Source organism: Rhipicephalus sanguineus, chromosome 2, assembly GCF_013339695.2.
Source record: "Rhipicephalus sanguineus isolate Rsan-2018 chromosome 2, BIME_Rsan_1.4, whole genome shotgun sequence".
Classification (NCBI taxonomy): Eukaryota; Metazoa; Arthropoda; class Arachnida; order Ixodida; family Ixodidae; genus Rhipicephalus; species Rhipicephalus sanguineus.
The window spans coordinates 107,906,524-107,925,453 of record NC_051177.1 but is presented as its reverse complement, the minus strand read 5'-3'; the positions used below and the strand labels follow the sequence as shown (position 1 = coordinate 107,925,453).

Genomic DNA, 18,930 nt, shown 5'->3' with positions numbered 1-18,930 from the left:
GCCCATCAGCTCCATCTGTTAGAGTGACCCAATCAATGTACTGGGTTGTTCCTCAACTTGTGACGGATATGCAATTACCAAGCGGGTCATCACCAGTTTTCAGACGTTCATTCTTATCGCTTGGCATTGTTTTCCTCCCGCCTCGCCTTTGTATTCGGATCCGTGGTTCTCTAGTGTGTGAAAAATTACATCACCACTCGTGTGTATTCAAACAAATCATTGGCATCAGCAGACCGTTCGCACAACTTTGTTGTTAATAAATACGCATCCACCACTCATGTTATTATTTCTATATCAAATAAAAATTGGCTAGTCACTTTCCACCGCTTCAACTTGTATCTCTGTTTTTTTTAACCCAATTCTTAAAATTCTTCCGTTCATGTGAAAGCCTACCAAATAAAAGTTTGCTTAACAATTCTTTTTGCGCTCAGACAGCATCTATCAGTCAAATGAAGCTATATTCAGTGGCTTATACGATTTATTTGCACTATTTGCACTGTGCCATCGTATTTCACTGTACTGTAGGGAAACTTAATATATGTTATGCTATTCCGTTCATATATGCAATTATTATACTGATGGTCGGCGTTACTGGATTGAAAACTTGCAAGGGCCCCGCCCCGGTGGTCTAGCGGTTATGGCGCTCGGCTGCTGACCCGAAGGTCGCGGGATCGAATCCCGGCCGCGGCGGCTGCATTTGCGATGGAGGCGAAAATGTTTGAGGCCCGTGTGCTTAGATTTAGGTGCACGTTAAAGAACCCCAGGTGGTCGAAATTTCCGGAGCCCTCCACTACGGCGTCTCTCATAATCATATCGCGGTTTTGGGACGTTAAACCCCAGATATTATTATTATGGAAAACTTGCAAGGAAAGAAAGATTCGTTGTCAGATGCAGCAACAAATTCTCACTGAAGTGATGACAAAAGAAAGCGCCCACTTTCTTTCACCGAAGTAACTAGTTTTATCAGTTGGTTATACCTTCCTAATTTGTTTTTTTTTTCCTGGTACTTCCTTCGTCCGTATTGCACCCGTTCAAAGAACACGTGCTGCCGGAAGTTGCAGCAGCGCTTTAATTTGATGCATATTTTAACGACAACCACGGCGATCTCTTTCAAAAGGTATTCGTCACGCGTATGCAAATTATTCCAGGCATGCAGGGATATTGGAACATGCAGAGCGCCCGACGACTCACTTCCTTCGTTGAATGAAACCTTAACCATCTTCTCTGCGACCCGTTTTCGATTACTTAGTGCCGCGAATACCTTCACTTCTCCTTTCTTTCGCGAACCTTCCGCGAGATATATCTTCCAGGACAAGATATCATAGCCCCCCATTGTCGCTTTCGTTACACGTATAGACAACAACAGAAAGAGACGCTAAGGCCCGCGATTTCGGAGCTACGGTTTCCCCGCCGGTGAAGCCGTGCATAGCCGGGGCCGCGAAGTCTTCCAACTCTCTACGAGTAGAGTTTCTTTCTGCGGGGCCCCTTCTTTGTGCAAGGCCCGACACGGCCGACTCTATTATGCTGCCGTAGGCATTGCCCGCCTTTGGCTAAAGCCGTCGACGCGAGCAGCATAGGCAACGTAGAGCGCCGCAATTAGAAAAGCGTGCGCGAGGGAAGGCGGCTTTCAAAGCGGGCTTCGGGAACCCGGAAAAGGAGGATAAAAAAAAGGAGGTCGAGCAAGACGGGACTGCTTGACTGTCCTTTTTTTTTCCTTCCTTTCCTTCACTGAGTCACGCCACCGCAAATTCAAACGCCCTAAGCAAACTGGCGAGAGAGTTAGAAAGGCGCGGCATTCAGCATAATAGCCACGGCACTAGCTCGGAGCGTCCCACTAGTATTTATGATCGCGACAAAAGAAAAAGAAAGCGTAATTGAGTTTTTCTTTTTGTGTGAGTGTTGACTCACTTCTAATGCGAGGATACGAAGTGGGATAAAACAAATGTCCCCGAGGGCCGAGGCGACGCTGAGATGAGAGGATTAGTCTTTTGGGAGGCATAGGCAGGAAGCGAGGCGCCTTATACGCTGATTTTGCGTGTATTATTGTCGAGAGTCTTTGAAGAGCAAGAGAGAATACGTGCCTGAGACCGGGAAGCTTATTCTGTAGCTTTTTCGAGAGCGGGTAACTGTGGCTTCTTTTTGACGCTTTCAGGGTGCAAGGCTTGCATAATGAGTAGTTTTCGCACTTGGAGAATAATTATGATTCCTAATGAACGACTAGCTAGGTGGCTGTTTCAGAAAGACTAGCAATGTAACTGCATTTACGCCATTGCGTTATATTTACGGACGATATAGGAGAAATGTACAAGAAAAGAGACACCAGATCCAACGCATTCTGGGAATTGGCGAAATCGAAACTTTGTGTACCGTTTGCGCAAAGTGACTCCGATGTTGGTTTCGTAAGTAAATGTTATCAAGCGCTTGATGTGATACGGAATAGTCGATGGAGGCGTAAAAAAAAAGAGTAGTGTACGTGGGACATGGTAGTGATAATAATGATAACTGAAGAACACTTTCTACATCAACCCGTAAGTGGAAAATAAAAAGAAAATAATTTAATTTGAATCGTACTATGCTCGAAACAAATGATAGCATATCATTGCGCAGTCAAGAGTTATATTCATAGACTATTAACAGTCGATATTACATCGAAAGTATACTTAATTTTCCTCGCAATTAGTTATCTTTACAGTGCGATATCATTAGGAGGTAACATAGTGGAACCGGACATATATACATTTGACGCAATGGAGTTAAGGCTTTTCTAGTGTTCAAACAGGAATAATGTATATAGTATAGTTACTCTCATGCTTATTGATGTCGATGAAATAATAATAAAAGAAGGCAATACGTAGCGTTCGGTTCATGCTAACTTCCAAGTGATTAGCGAACACAAACTAAGGAAGCTTGAATCGGAAACGAAGAGCTGTGATTTACGCAGGCAGCAGGTTGATTGTACGCTAAGCAAACACTAGGGCCGCGATGACTTAGCGAATACTGTTTGTGCCTAGTAGCTAAGTCAACTATGCCCTCTATATCTTTAGGTTGTGCTTAGAATATACAGATACCACGTTTGTCGCCGTACATTCACGCAAAGTGATCCATAAATGGTTGTAAATTGTAAAAAGGAAAGATGCGTGTGATTGTAGAAGATTTAATAACTACCTTATTGCTAAATTGTTCGCAATCGCTCCTGTCCTACGGAAGAATGAATAAAGGAGTAGCGTTTTTTTCAAGCCACATGGTTGATTTCTTCTTATATAATAATATTTTAAACACTTTGAAGTACGAAGGGCATATATAAGGGCAACTACGGAAAATTGTGAACATCACCATACAACGCGTTTTCCGACAGTGCAAATTGAACGCTATTGGGAAGTCTCCATATTGTTGCCAGTGGTTACATCGCAATAGAACACAGTAGTATGATGGTCCTTAAAAAAAAAGATCACAAAAAAGAAACAGAAATGCACACGTGAACAGGAGATCAGTGATAGCCTACGCGATGTTCTTAAGTTTCTGTGTTTTGCGCGTTCCTCCCGAAGAATGAATGACGATGTTTTTGCTAGTAAGACAGTTTGTTGTGCTAATGGCGTTTCTAATGCACAGCATTCCATCCCTATCGAAAAATGTCATATGACACGTATGAAACATATCCAATAATCTCGTATGATCATACGAGAACACATATGATTCATATGTGTTCATGCGAGATTATTGGATACGAGGCATATGTGTTATATGAGAATTTTCGATAGGGATGTTATATTATCCCACTGAAATTGCAGCTGTGCTCATCTTCGTAGGGGACAGTGCACAACGTACCGATCGAACAGACATATTTTCAAAGCATTCGTTAACTAATAACTGAAAGTGCGCTCCCCGCTTACTTCGAAATTTTAATTACTAAGGTAACATGGTAAACAAGCTTACTCTTAGCACACCTACGAATGGGCTGTTATCCTGCGTGATTATAAATCAACATCCTGAATCTTATCATGCCGCCATATTTGGCAAGGAATGGTTGCAGTGAGAAAGTCTGTAAATGTACGTTCATTCAAATTTTATACAAAAATGGGCATCATTTATTATGTGATAATTTTTATTCACTACAGCCGAGGCAAAACCGTATTTCTCTTGTACTAGCAGTTCAACTGTACACTGGCCTGTGACAAGAGGTTGTCTGCGCGGCTGAAAATCCCTATAGTGTATGCTGACTCTCGGCGTGGCCGTAGCGCCATCTCGAGAGCGACAGGGGAAACTAGAGACGTTTCCTCAGCATCTTTGACGTGAATTTCTTTAGCTAAGAATGTTGTTTCATAACTGGTAGTGCCGATATCATCGCAACTTTCCCGCCGAGACGTAGAATGTATGCATCGTTCTTTTCTTACTAATCAGGCGGGGTTGCAGCTAAGAAGCTCAACGCTTAAGTGCCACTCCCGCTCATGTTAAGCTCACCTTTAGCTGGGCACCGTGCTACTATGGGTGAAATGCGACTGAGAGTTTTCCTGTACTGTGGCGAAGGGGCAGTAAAGGTTCGTAGCTTGCGCACTTATTTAAATTCATGTACAACTCCTATTAGATAATAAACAACAGTCCTGAAAAAAAGCATAATATGACAGTTCATTTTTGGTCAAGGGGCTTCCTAAATAGAATGATGACAAGGCGAGTAGAACAAATGTCGTCTAGTTTTTAACCGGCACTCTGATCTGCTCAATTTTAGTGGTACAAAGAAATATGGCGCCGAAAAACGGGAACATATGAGTTTTTTTAAAGAAATCAAAGTAACGGGATAAGCTGCGCATTACGACAGCTTGCGTTCGAGAGCGTTTAAACAGCTTCCGTATACCCCATGCCAGGGAAAACAAGAATACAAAAATATGCTACGGACACCAAATGCATTGAATGCATTTGCGAATACTGGTGGGAAAAGCTTCATGTGGTGACAACATGAATCGGTGAGCGAATTCTGAAAAGGCTGAACTGTGGAAAAAGAGATTTTTGTAATACGTTTCAACGAAACCGCAGCGTTTGTCTTCCGGGATACTTAGCTGTGACATTTTCTTTTGCTTCGAGTGTAGCAAAACGTGCCTCAGGAACTAGCCGACACTGCAGCTAACTTCTGGGTGAATCGTCAACGTGCGATTCACGAATGAGAACGACAGAAGGACTAACTCTAAACCGAGTGTCTTTGTGTGTTTTTCAGTCAAGCGGAGTGTTTAAGTATGCGCGCCAATAGGTAGCATGTGGTTATATCACACTGCTTTTCTTATACATCTTTATTTACAAGTACTTTGATTGAAAACTAAACGATCAACATAAATTTTGCTATATTTGAAAGCATCTGATGTTAACATGATACGAAAATGCAACAGTCTTTCATTTGCAGAGTACCTTGCACATACGTATTTCTGAGCTAACATTTTTATCTTGTAACTCGATATGCTAGCAGTGCTGATACGAAATCACTAAGCAACAGTTTTCGAAGCTCGCATGCATTTATAGCAAGATAAGCTGTAAAATTCGCGTGCGAATTATTACTCGTGAAAATTTCAGTCGACATCAGGTACAACGAAGAAAAAAAAAACGGGGAAGGCAATTTGTGTCTCCTAATTTCGCAAAAGCAAAGCTCTTTGTGAATTTTCTGGCATGAATGGCTGTCCTGATGAGACAGGTAAGAGACGGAGAAAAAAAAGCATGCGCTTCCTTGGCTGCTGTGCGGAACGCTATAGATGTTCATCCGCTTATGTAAGCAGGGCACCGTTAGGTAATGCCCCCATGGATTTAGGAGCACTAATGAACAAGCTCAGACAGTAATGTGCATCCTGCGTGTACCACACAATGCGGCATCAATTGCGCAACAACTTTGGTGAAGCCCAAGCATCCGTACAAAAAAAGAAGAAAAAGAAAACAGACTGGTGGTATTGACGCAAGTTCATATATTTCGCCACGTTATATTAGTTTATTTTTCTTTTAGGTACTGTGTTTCGAACAGTGTGCAGAGTTACCGACATCAGCTTCAGTAAAGGTAAAAAAAAAATGCGCGCGAACAGGCAAAAATTGAAATGACATTCTGACAGCTTTACCTTTCATTTGTATCCTACAAAATCTGCATGAAGTAGAGCGGGGAACGCAACTAGAAAACAATGAGTTTTTTCCGGCTTCACCAGCCTTCAAAAATAGTTTATCTTTGAAACTTTTTATTCAGAAAGGTCTCTCTGCGCTGCTTTTTACTGTCTGGTATCTCTATGCTATGCGCGTTAGCGTTGCGAGGAAACCAAGTGTTTTTTTTTTCTTTATTTTATGGCTTAAAGCGAGAAAGAAATGAGGCTTCTTGCCGATGACGAGAATTTAAACGGCCGTTACGCTCTCCTGCGCCATGGCAAAGCGTAAACAGCGCATTTGGAAGTAACGATCAAAGCCTTAATCTAAATGTGTCTGCTTTGAAAGTGTAATTCTAAAGCCATTTATGGTAAGCAAGCATTACTGCAATCAAACAATTATACGACTAAAAAAAAAAACGTAGACCATAAAAGTGGGGTTTGACTTTGCAGACTTTCGAGCTTTCAGTGATTTAAGCGTTATCCTCCCGTTGGATTTACTTGCACATACTGTACTCAGGTACAGCAACTGGATCGCCAGACGTGAAACATTTAGGTAACAGGTGAACGAGCGCCTAAAAAAATACATCCTCGTTGCTTAAACGTTCAAAATAAGGACAGCTATTTCGCAACAATATCAAAAGAGCCTCTGGGCCGGCGTCACCATATCGATTGCGCATTGAATTATACAGTGGTTATGTTACTACAAACGTTCTTAAATTCTCTCTGTAATAGAAACAGTAGAGGTTAAGTAAGTCGTTTAGTTCCCAAAGCTAACCGCAGTAAAACGAAATGTGGATCCACTATTGCCCGCTTTCGTGTTTCAAACTTATCCTAATTTGTGCATTGCCCGGAAGCCTCGTTCTTTCGAATGCGGCCGCGGGTTCGTTATACTGCCGTGTGTTCAGTGATACGAGTACGGATGTAAGCTGTACGTCGATAGCCATTGAACCATTATCAGGCATTTCAATACGTGCACTGTACTGAATTGCCTCACGGTTGAACTGAACATCTGATGGATGGCTGAGGATTGTAAGAGGTTGCTCTTTTTCTCAGTTATTCCTGCAACGCAACTTCATGTTTCAACTGCTACAAACACGTACGAACATGAAGAAATTCAACCATATAATATGCACGTATCTGCTTGTTTTGTTTGATTCTCATCGCGCAAGCTTCGCTTGGTAATATTTGGGGTTTTATGTGGCAAAACCACGTCATGATTACAAGGCATGCCGTAGTGGAAGGTTCCGCAAATTTTGATGATCTGGTGTTCCTTAACGTGCACTGGCATCGCATAATACATGGATCTCTAGAATATCGCCTACATCGAAATGCGACCTCCGCGGCCGGGATCAGACCCGCGACTTTCGGATCAGCAGCCGAGCACCGTAATCACTGTACCACAGAGGCGGACAAGCTCTGTTTTCTTGAGGTGGGATGTGGCACCTAGCGTTTCTTCCGCAGCTTCGAAACGGGGACGTTTGGGAAATCAGTAAGAGGGTATATTTGACGAGCCTTCAGGCACCCTGTACTTACCGTGTTGTCCATTCACGTCGCTGCTCAGCAGAGACACCACCATCACCGTCCATATTCCGGCGAAGTTGAAGCAACCACGCAGCCAGGAAGGCCACGACGGACGAAGCCACGGTAGTAAAGTTTCCATCATTCGGCACTCGCTGCCCAATTCGACCTGCCCCACCGAATCGACGGCTATCGCAAGACACAAAACTTCAGTATCTGAAAAAAAAAGGCTTGGCAGCTGTCCCCCGCAGTTCACAAAGTCAACTATGTCACTTTGCGCACTGGGACACACGCTGTTCTTCAAGCACTTGCGAGACACTCCAAAGGCTTGCACAAAATGTCCCTGTGTACAGAACAGATTCTACAGTCTGCATTCACGCTTTTCCACAGTGCCTAACCGACGTTTTCACTGTGTCATCGATACAGTCCTCCGGTTGGCAACCATCGCGTGAGCCGACAGGGGCAATCGAGAAACGACGACAGTCCGTAAACGATAGAGAGCACGTGTTCTCCTCATGAGAACCCACTGCCAGAAGTTAGGTTGCGATCAACCGAAGTGGAATGCCGGTATGCAGTCAAAGCTCTGCAAGAACGCAGTTCTGTGAAGAACAGTCCAAAGGCTCCTGAAAGAGACGACGCTACCGTTGTCACCTGTTTCGGAAACTCCGCGCGCGCGATGCACCTCGCCGCAAACGTGGGGTTTTCGCGACCGTAACTCCTCTGCTATCCCCATCGCGCCGAAGCACGCTCAACGACTGAGCGTGGTGGAGCCACAGAGCGGAGCTCGCGAGGACACCCTTCGACCCGCGCGCGCGCGGCGCTCCGGCCACTGGCTTCAGAAGCGCATGCGTCGAGGTTCTTCCCCTCCGTCCTGTATACCTTTGTGTTCGCTCCCTCCCCGCTTCGTTCTTCCCTGCAAGGCTCGTATTGCATTTCTTTCTTTCGTTCTCCTCTTTCGGCCGCAATAAGAGTGCTGAAATTGGAGTAACGGAACACGGGAGGTTGAAAGCCTTTCCCTTTCCTTTAGGTCGCCTATGTATTCATGTAGAGGTTCTTTTTCTTTTTTTTTTTCGTACATACCCATTATTTTGGCTAGCGGATCAGCGTTCCTTCTTTTGATAAGATCTATACGTCATCGACGCTTGACTCAGGAAACACTATTTAAAGTACATATATCTTATGTGAAAAAGCGCGGGGTTAATTATCTCATGGAATTATTGAAATTGTTTTGCCACCTTTGTGCCACCTATTACCAATGGCACATCCAATGACAAAGTAAGCAGGGATGATAAATGTATTAAGGATGTCGGTTTCATTCGATGGTGTCTCCGTAGCGCTTCTTCGGGGCTTACGATTAGTGTTCGATGTTCGGCTTCTGTAGTAATTATTCCTGAAGCAATTATAAAGAATAAGTTCTATATGTCTTAATACATTTTAGAGAACGCCAGTGCTAACAGGCTTTGTTATCTTAAAAATGGCGTTGGCCTATAGGTGCTTGTGTGTAAACCTTACCGTCATTATGGGGATAATAACAAAAAAAAATGTATGAATTTCTCAATACCTGCTTTGCGTGAGGAAATCCTGCATCCAGAGGCGATTGCAGTGTACAAACACCCGAAGCGCAAGCGCTTACGCATCTAGCACGCGCGCGAAAACATATTTGCCTTTTTAAACTCTTGCTCAAAAGCTTGGTTCAATTATATAGTCTAGTGTTAACGTAACCCTAATACTCGCTGTATAAATGTATTTTGATGGTTGATGGTCGCACCCTGCAAAACAGATGCAGATGCCGCTTTGCATTTCCTACAATTTTTATACAGTGGTTTATAAATATGCAGCAAATGAGACGAAAAGGAAGAAAAAAAGATGAAGTCCTCTTGAGAAAATGAAAACGGTTTAAGCCCATTCCACTTGTGGAAGTCGACGCCATGCCAGGAATTGCGGAATAGCAATTGTCGTCGACGCCGAATGCTGCAGGTTGATGTCCTAGCTCTGCCTATTGCTGGGTCCTTGGTTGCTGAAGCCTAACGTCGAAGCGTCCTCGTTGTTGTGCAGCTGTTGCGTGGCTGCAACTTTGGAGCATGCATAGAGTGCGACACGCGTGGCCGCGTGCGAGCGCCGCACTAAGCGCACGTGTCGCTTTTGTTGCACAATGTTACACAACAGGCGATGCCCGGGTTGGTCCTTTCTACCGTTCCTTTAGGGCTTTTCGAAATGCTGTGCGATGCAAAACGGAGTCACAAAGGATTAATTGACAACGAAGGAATGATGGAGGGTAAAAGCAAAGCCGGGCACTGATTTAAAGCTAACATTTTTCTTTATGTCGTCAACGTCGTGGCCTATATAGAGAGAGTGCGTGAGCAAAGGTCATACGATTGCACAATAATCAATTTATGAAGACTGGCTTTGCCGCGCTACAAAAATATTATGCGGTGGAGAATTCCACTTGCACTGCGGTGAAGCATACTTGTCGTGCAGCAGTGAATCGCACTACGCAGGAGTGGAAAGCGGCCATCGCGAGGGGCCTACTGTAATAATAATAACTGTTGGGGTTTTACGTCCCAAAGAAACGATAGGATGATGAGGGACGCCGCAACGAAGGGCTCCCGTAAATTCCGACCTCCTAGGTTTTTCTTTAACGTGCACCTGAATTTAGGTACAGGGATTCTAGCATTTCGGCTCCATCGAGATTCGGTCGCCGCGGCTGGGATTCGATTCCACGACCTTTGGGTGAGCAGTCGAGCACCATAATGACTAGTCCACAGCGGCGGGTGAGGGACCTAGTGATTAGTCTTCACATATCCACCCGCGATTCTTCTGCAGTCACAGTACGAGCACCGAAAAGTCTAGAAAGTGTATTCGGAGGCCTTCTGAGCTGTTTCTGTCATAGTTGTCAAGACATAAGCACTTGCTCGGTCCCCCATAAGCGTGCCTTATATGCGATCCAGTTCATTGCCTGGTAGCGTGTAAACGTTTCGTTTTCTTCCAACAGCTTCCAACGTTTTAGCCGTGACAGCCGAGATAACTGAACTGTGTAGCATGGCACCTGTAATTATTTATGCAGGGGTCCCGCACCCGCGTGTAATTAGGCAACGCGTAATATGTCCTGCTTTGCTATAGCCTAATTTACGGGGCCGAATCATAGACGGGGCGAGAGATACGGGGACTTATTTCAACATTAGGTTCGCCAGAAACGGCTGTCGAAGATTGCTGAGTCGGCGTCGACAAGTTTGTACCGTGACTGCAAATGGTGCGTGTGCACGCAAAAATTAGGCAACGCGTATTAGACACCGTTATGGCCTCGTCTGAATTGCGAGTTGTATGGGTGAAACAATGGCTTGCATTGTGAAAGTCCCGTCAGTCACAGCGATGTCCGTCGGTGCACTTATTAAACCTGTAGCATTATAACCAGAGAGGGGTGCGCGGGCGCGTGCATAATTGAAGTACCGCGAGTACAAACCCTATTCACTCGGCCCCGCCACGGTGGTCTAGTGGTTACGGCGCTCGACTGGTGACCCGAAGGTCGCGGGATCGAATCCCGGCCGTGGCGGCTGCATTTTCGATGGAGGCGAAAATGTTTGAGGCCCGTGTACTTAGATTTAGGTGCACGTTAAAGAACCCCAGGTGGTCGAAATTTCCGGAGCCCTCCACTACGGCGTGTCTCATAATCATATCGTGGTTTTGGGACGTTAAACCACAGATATTATTATTATTAACCCTATTCACTCGGGGTGTGCTTCACAGAAGTGCAAATGTGCTTGACCGCGAAGCTTTCTGTATATTTTACCGCGTGTTGCTTCTGTAATGCTGGAAACGAAACTTTAAAAACTGAATATGCAACGCATACTAAGGGCGAGGACATAATATGGCGCCAGGGTTGTCTTTGGGTGGATTTGAAAAGTAGCCAAAGTAGCCATGTCATTTTTTATCGCCAAATTTGTAGCCAGATTGAACTGGAGTGTTATTATGTGTAGATGTTTTTTATTATTGAACAATAAATAATACCAATTCGAACAAGGAAGACCATTGAAATAAGAGCACAGTTTTGCCTTCTTGCTCGGTCTTGAAGCCACAAATATGTTGCAAATAAAAGAATAAATTAAAATAAATTCAGTGCACCAGTTTATGTAGAATAGATAGAGCTCTTGCCAGATACAGAGTAATTTTGCAACATTCTAGCCAACAACTAAGTACGATCATTAAACGTTGAATCAGTTTTTCCTTGAAGCCACAGATCGAATTTGGTGACCAGAGCTTACATAATCGAGCTTCAGAGAGTCGAATGTGATTGAGATGAACAGTACAGCTTCACTTTGTCGCATATCATTGTTTTGTAGCGTTAGCTACACTGGCCTAGCCGAGCTAGTTTCGCGTGGCTCCTCAAGAGCCGTGCTGCGCATGCGCGAGGATCAGTGATGTCACACAGCTGGCGCATCGGAGCCGGCACCTCCCGCGCACTCCGCCGCTGCCGCGCGCGACTCGCTGCCGCCGGTCTGCGCTTTCCAGAGGAGTGACGTCGTAGCCGAGGTAGACGTACTGGCGCCGGCGCGCGCGCAGCTATTCCCCTTCGCTGTGCAGTCGCCGTCCGACACTGCGCTGGAGCCGCTTGATAGCGCCTCTGACTGGCGTTTGCCAGTGTGGTGTAGCCATGGAGAAGGAGAGCGGCAATGCTGCTCAACGGCGCAGAAGAGCAGAGAAACTTAACTCATCGGATCCCGAAGTAGTTGCCTGGCAAAATAAATATACATGTGCCACATAATATGTATACCATGTGTGTGTCATTGGACCAGCAGTAAGCATGGTAATCAAGCTAGTCCTAGACGATCAGGAAAGCTAAGAAGAATCAGCTGAACCTCTGCTAACACTACATTGTCCTGGCATAGCCGAGCTAAGCCACTGCAACATTTTTCTGTCAAGTTTACACGAAAACACGCGCTGAGCATCAGAATTAGAGATTGTGCCTAGCATCATCATACAGGGCGGGAAGGGTGAACCAACGTTTCTAGAAACGCTGGCGGGAACAGCGTGCTATAGTTACACGTTTGCCAAAATGCTTGTATATAAGTTCGCCAAATCGTATTTGCAGGCGCGCCGTGCATAACGTTGTGGTGCCTCGATGCGCAACAGTCTGCGGGTGCGGGGAGGACGCGTGCACGCATCGGCTGATACGACAGAACAGGTTGGGAATAATGTGTTTTATCTGCAAATAATAAGAAAAAATGGCTACGTAATGCGCCAAAACAAAAGGAAGAAGTAGCCGGAAAGTAGCCATGGCGCAAACCTGAAATGTTTCTCGCTTGACGGGGTCGTAAAGTTACCAAATTGGCACAAAGGAGCCACCAACGGCAACCCTGTGCATGCCGTACAACGCAGCTGACATCTTCAGCGCTTAGTTGTAGCAAAATAAAATATTTCCCACGACTAACAATCACTCTTTTATCTCGCCATCTTTCCCTAATTACATGACTACGAAAATGTTATTGCGTTGTCTCACTCAGTTCAGTCATCGTATTTGCCAGCTTATCTTTATATGCTGCTAAATGTGTTGAAAACAGCTTCCGCTCTCGTGCAGCGGAAGCTACGTTTTCCGCTCTACTAACATGTGGATCGCGTCTATGCCGTCTCGTTCCTCTGCTTTTACGTGGCGTCGTCAGATCTTGCGGCAGCAAAGTTCGTCGTCAGAGTTCTGTTTGGCTGGCGACGTGTTCTTCAGGTTTCGCCCCAGCGACCTCATCGGTGGCGCCGGTGGATCTTCGCTTTTTTGACGGACGGCAACCGCACTTTCATAGGTTGCTACTAGTTTTTCCGATACGGAGTAACCAAGGAGGTTAAATGGCGATTATTGCGCAATAGTGAAGCCGTGCCCACCAAAAGATGGCGGCTGCGGCCGCCATCTTAGTAGGGGCACGATAAATCATCGGCGTTTGGCGAAGGAAAGCGAGCGTTTTCCACGCACGCCAGACGACTTTATTATGGCAACTTTTACGGGTCAGATACTGCTCCAAGCGTGTCTTTGTGTTACTAGTTTTCATCAGTAAGCCTCAAAGTTGTGGCAAATTTTATTGGAGATCAATCGCCAATACTCCACTCGACGGGTTACTTTTGTCGGCAACAACTATCTTTTATTTTATAATTAACGTAGTATTTGTACTAATAGATCAAAGCCATTTGATCTATTAGTACGCACCACAAGAAAACAGCATGTTTCCGAGCTCTTTGGTGGGCAAAAACTGGCTTCACTTGCGCTGGCAAGGCGTTGCAAGAGCTTCCACTCCAGAATTTTTTTTAAACCTCCTTGGGAGTAACCGACCGGCCCCAGGTTGAGCCAGTGTATGCTCGGAGCTGTGGTGAGAGGTCGCGTCCTGCCGACGGGGAAGGCGACGGGCTTCGAGGACTTCATTCAGTGTAGGCCAGGTAGTCGGTGATGCCGCGTGGTCGCTCACTAGGCTGTGGACGCGGGTCGTTGACGGCGACACCTCCTAGTTCCACCTCGCGGTAGCGATAATGGCGGTAGGTGTGACCGGCTTCCCCGCAGTGGCAGCAGAGCGGACGGTAGTCAGAGGCGCGCCAAACGTCTGTTTTCCTGGCAGCGCAGCGCTAGCTGAGAGGCGGATGATGTGACGGCGGTGGCGGCGGTGTCCATCTGCACCAGATGACATGTGGCTGTGACGGTAAAAAACGTGGTGACGAGACTCTTAAAAATGTAAATATTTATTGGGTGAACATATTTCCAAAAAATTAAGTAGCACTCACTGTGCAAGAGAGTAACGCTCACGAGACAACACTAGCGTCGAGAACATACGTCGATCGTCGATTAATTTGATCACAGGCGGGACGCGTCTTTTCTCATACACGAATGATCGAAAATTACAGCGTTATCGCCAAGCTTCGTGCTAGCTCCAAAATCACCTGGACTACTCGTGTCGTGTGCGCAATCTGATCACAATAGTCTGAAGCAACTGAGATGTCTCCCAATCATTGCGGCGCGAACTGCGCGTGGGGTGATAACAGGTTTTGTGGGTGAAGCCCGATCACATCAGAATAAAGAAATAAGCGCACGTGGCAACACCACTAACACTTAAGAGCAGAACATCTTGTGAATTCAGCAACAGTATTTCTATAGTGCCTCACAGCTATTCTTGTAGAGAAAAAGAGGAAAACTAGGGGAGAAGTGGAGCAGTAACTGTCCCTCACTCGAGGACGCCACAACCGTTCCACTTAGGGGGAAGGGGAGAAAGGAAGAAGGAAAGAAAGAGAAAAAGAAAGAAGGAAAGAAAGAAGGAATGAAGTAGAGAAAGAAAGAAAGAAAGAAAGGAAGAAATAAGTAAGTAAAGAAAGAAAGAAAGAAAGAAAGAAAGAAAGAAAGAAAGAAAGAAAGAAAGAAAGAAAGAAAGAAAGAAAGAAAGAAAGAAAGAAAGAAAGAAAGAAAGAAAGAAAGAAAGAAAGAAAGAAAGAAAGAAAGAAAGAAAGAAAGAAAGAAAGTGCATTGCCTCGAACTAAGCGATACCATGAGCGTTAGTGCGAGAGCTCACCAAACCAAATGTTTCTTTCCCTTCCCCTCTAATTTTTCCACAAATGTTTTCCTAATTGCCATTTGTAGGCTTGCCAACCAAATACTTTATTTGGTTAACCATCGTGCCTTGGGCCGTCCTTTTACCTTTCTTTTTCTGCATTGTCCTTCATCTCATAGTCGCTGTAAATAATGAATTATCAAGTTTCCACTACTTCATAATTCCCGCTTAAGAGCCTGTCTTCGTTATATCGCCCGGCTGCGTTTTTTATATTGAGATGTGATGCTGTAATTTTCTGTAGTATGCCTTCATTCGACTGTAGGCTTAATCTTTAAGAGCCTCTCTAAACCGTCGACGTCCTAAAAGGCCGTTGGGAGAACACTGCACACGCAGAATATATTGAGTTGTTGAATCATATGGCATCTTAAAAATGTCCCTGCAGGAACTGCTGACATGAATTTTGCATTATAAACCTTCGCCCAAGTTTTTTCTGGCCCGCCGTCATCGTTTCATTTTGCATAGCCTCTACCTAGATTACTGCTGCTCCTACAGCGTCTTTTAAATCACATAATCTTGTATGCTGAACTAACGTATCCCAGCAAAATTGGTCACCCAAGGGCCTGCTACCCCAGTCCTGAAATATAAGCTCCAGCTACTTAAATATTGATGAATGAAAAAGAAAATTGAACGCGAGTTTAACGAAGGATGAAATGTAACGTAACTCAGGGGAGGCTCGGCTTAAAATATTAGTAGTCGGTGTACCCTGTATCGGGCGACATGGGATCGTCTAGCCACAGCACACGTTACCACAATAGTGGTTATCTGTACAGCAACGAAATGAAAAAAAAAAAAAAACGCCAGGCCTGCGCTGAAACCGCAGCACAGTCACAGCGAAAGCTGGAAGAGCGGCGTTTCTAGATCCCATTGTAAGCTCTCTTGAGGCTACAATACAAGTACACTAGGAAGATACCCACTACGCCATAAATCACAATTTTTGTGAAGTTGGGAAGCACCTACTAAGTCATTATTCGTCATTCTGTGGAGAAGCGAGGCACCAGCTACACGTCTGTAAGGCATTATGTGTACTTTGTTGACGCGACGACTGATGACTATGAAGAATTATGGCTCAGCCTTTTGTAATGGGTTGGAAGCTTTAAACGGCCCACCAGTTATGTAATTGCATTGGGTGACGCCCGGTCGCTATTTTCCTCTCCCGTCTTGCTGTATAACATAGGTTGACGTGGGAGAGAGCCGGCGGAGGAGGCGAAGAACTTTACTGAGACCCCAAGGAAATGGATCATGCGCTTATGGGCTTCCTTGGCAACCAATACAAGTGCACTTGCGAGGAACCCACTACGCTCTAAATCATTGTAATTTTACTGACACACCGAGGAAATGGATCATGCGCTGATGGGCTTCCTTGGCAACCAATACATGTGTACTAGCGAGGAACCCACTACGCTATAAATCATTGTAATTTTTTAGAAGTAGGGAAGCAGGCACTGTGCCATTTTTCGTCATTCTACGGAGAACCGTGGTACCTTCTAAACGCATGTAAGGCATTATGCGCACTTTGTTGATGCTGTGCCTGATGACGATGAAGAATTATGGCAAAGCCCTTTGTAATGGGTTGGAAGCATTCAACAACCTACTCGTTGCGCAATTCGCATTGTGTGACGCCTGGTTACAGAATTCGCGTTGTGCGACGCTTGGTGCTTATTTTACTCTTCTACCACGCTATATTGCATATGCTAATGTGGTTCCTTCCCGACATGAAGCCTGTATAGGACCTTTTTGCAAAGCAGTTCCAAGCACCGGCCTGGCTCAGAGGTTGAATACTGGGCTCCCACGCAGAGGGCCCAGGTTCGAACGTCGTTCCATCTTGGAATTTTTTTCTTATTTAATTTTTTTTTCTTATTTCGAGCGATACTGGTTACGGACACCGGCGGCGGCGGCGGCGGCGGACAACTACGGCGCCAAAAACAGCCGGTGAAATGATCTCATAACAGCTTTCGCTGTAAAAAATGCAGCAAAGCTGTGCCCACAACTCATCTTGAAGCATGGATCCAAGAAAATGTACACGAAATGACATATTCAGCTAATTCACAATCGATCGTCTTCCGAAGCCACTGCATCATATCAATATCTATTGTTAGAATCACACGAATCCAGGTTAAGACATATCCGTAAGCTATCTGTACGAGACCTTTAAGCATTCACGTCATAGATCGATGCGTGGGAAGACGCTAAACGTAATTTGCGTTTGCTTTTGCGTCCCGTCAGCGTCTTTTGTTTTGGCGAGCAAACTCCTTTATTTAGTAAGTGTGGCGCTTACGCTGATAGGACACGCCTAACAGTGAGTGAGATGCCCGAGTTATTTTTAGACAGCGACGCAGTATATAGGCCTAGAAAAGATAGCGGAGTCTCGGCATCGATCCCATTCTGCCATGTACGTCCGCACTTAAAGCAAAATGCCTCCCCCAAGGCGCCACCCGCACGGCACAATCATGCAGCTGGTTCGCAAAAAACAAAAACAAAAAAAATCTTAACCGTTGTGTTTCAGTGAGCTCTCTGCCAGATATGAAAGAAATACCGCCTGACGCAATCATTCGCATTTCTTTAGTAGTTTCGGGAATACCAGTTCGAGGTATTCCCGGCCGCTAATGGTCGTACTGCGCTCACCTTATATAAAAAAAAAGCCTATGTATTTTTTTTTTTTTGCCATTGAAAGGAAATGCCGCGTACGAGCTGAAACGTACCGTAGCTGTGATTATAGTGTACAGGGTATGTCAGAAAAGTGGTGTCAATGAGCCGATTAAATATATATATTAATCAGATCAGTACAACACAAATAAAGGTTTCAAAATAGGCTTCTAATACGGCGATACATCCCTTCCTGGGCCTTCCAGTGAGATTTCATGGCACCGAAGGCGTAACGGTAGGGCTCCTCCGGAAGGTCCTTTAAAGCCTTGGTGCAAGCCTCCTTGAATTTGTTAACTGTCCTGAAATGATGTCCTTTCATGGAAGTTTTCTAGCGCGGAAACAAAAGTCTGGAGGAGCCATGGCAGCTCAGCATGCAGTACACCTGGGGCACCCTTGGCACCTTTGAATCGACAAGCAGGCGGGTCGAGAGGAAGGCGGCGTGGACTGGCGCGTTGCCATCGGTGATGGCCGTTGACGACCGTCCAGCGTGGGCTCCATCACTGACCCCTTTACGATCTTCTATAAAGGCCTTATGCCGCCTGTACACTCGATGTTACGACTAACGATTATCACCAGAGCTCTTTATCATCGGAAAACTTTCCACTTCTGACTTGTCGGGTTTCACACAAAACTTAATGGCAATCAAGTTTTGTGTGAACGAGCGCTGCATTGTGGCTTGCACGGGAAATGAAAACGAGTTTCACGGAAAAGTTTCTCCTTGCTCTCCAGATGGTAGCATACGACAGTGCGACCGAACGTGCGTAAGCTAACTTCCCCCTCCACCAACGTCAAGCGGTCATTGCCTGTTGTGAGGTATAGATGCTTGACAATTCAATCATTGACATTACTTTTCGGATAAACGCTGTATGTAATATATCTTGGCGGATTTACGGACGAAAATTGCAGTCCATGAGCACGAAATGTTTTTCTTCAGCAAATGTTCTTTTACTTGAGTAGTATATCCAAGATTTCTTGTTTCTTGTTTTTCAAATTTGCGGCAGCGATAACACAAGAGAAAAACGCTAAATGCCAAATTGCTAGCATAATATATGCCGAATGATTATATACGCGCCGAATACTTTACAACGTGTCAC

The 18,930-nt window shown here is 45.1% G+C and overlaps 1 protein-coding gene across 1 annotated transcript in view; it reads right to left on the bottom strand.

The window, feature by feature from the left end:
- Nucleotides 1-8,380, bottom strand: part of LOC119383510 (Down syndrome cell adhesion molecule-like protein Dscam2) — a 245,549-nt gene extending 237,169 nt beyond the window's left edge. Inside the window, exon 1 of the mRNA XM_037651681.2 lies at nucleotides 7,638-8,380. Coding sequence (XP_037507609.1) covers nucleotides 7,638-7,767 — 130 coding nt within the window. The 5' untranslated portion in view covers nucleotides 7,768-8,380. The remainder of the gene's footprint in view (nucleotides 1-7,637) is intronic.
- Between the last annotated feature and the right edge of the window lie 10,550 nt (nucleotides 8,381-18,930).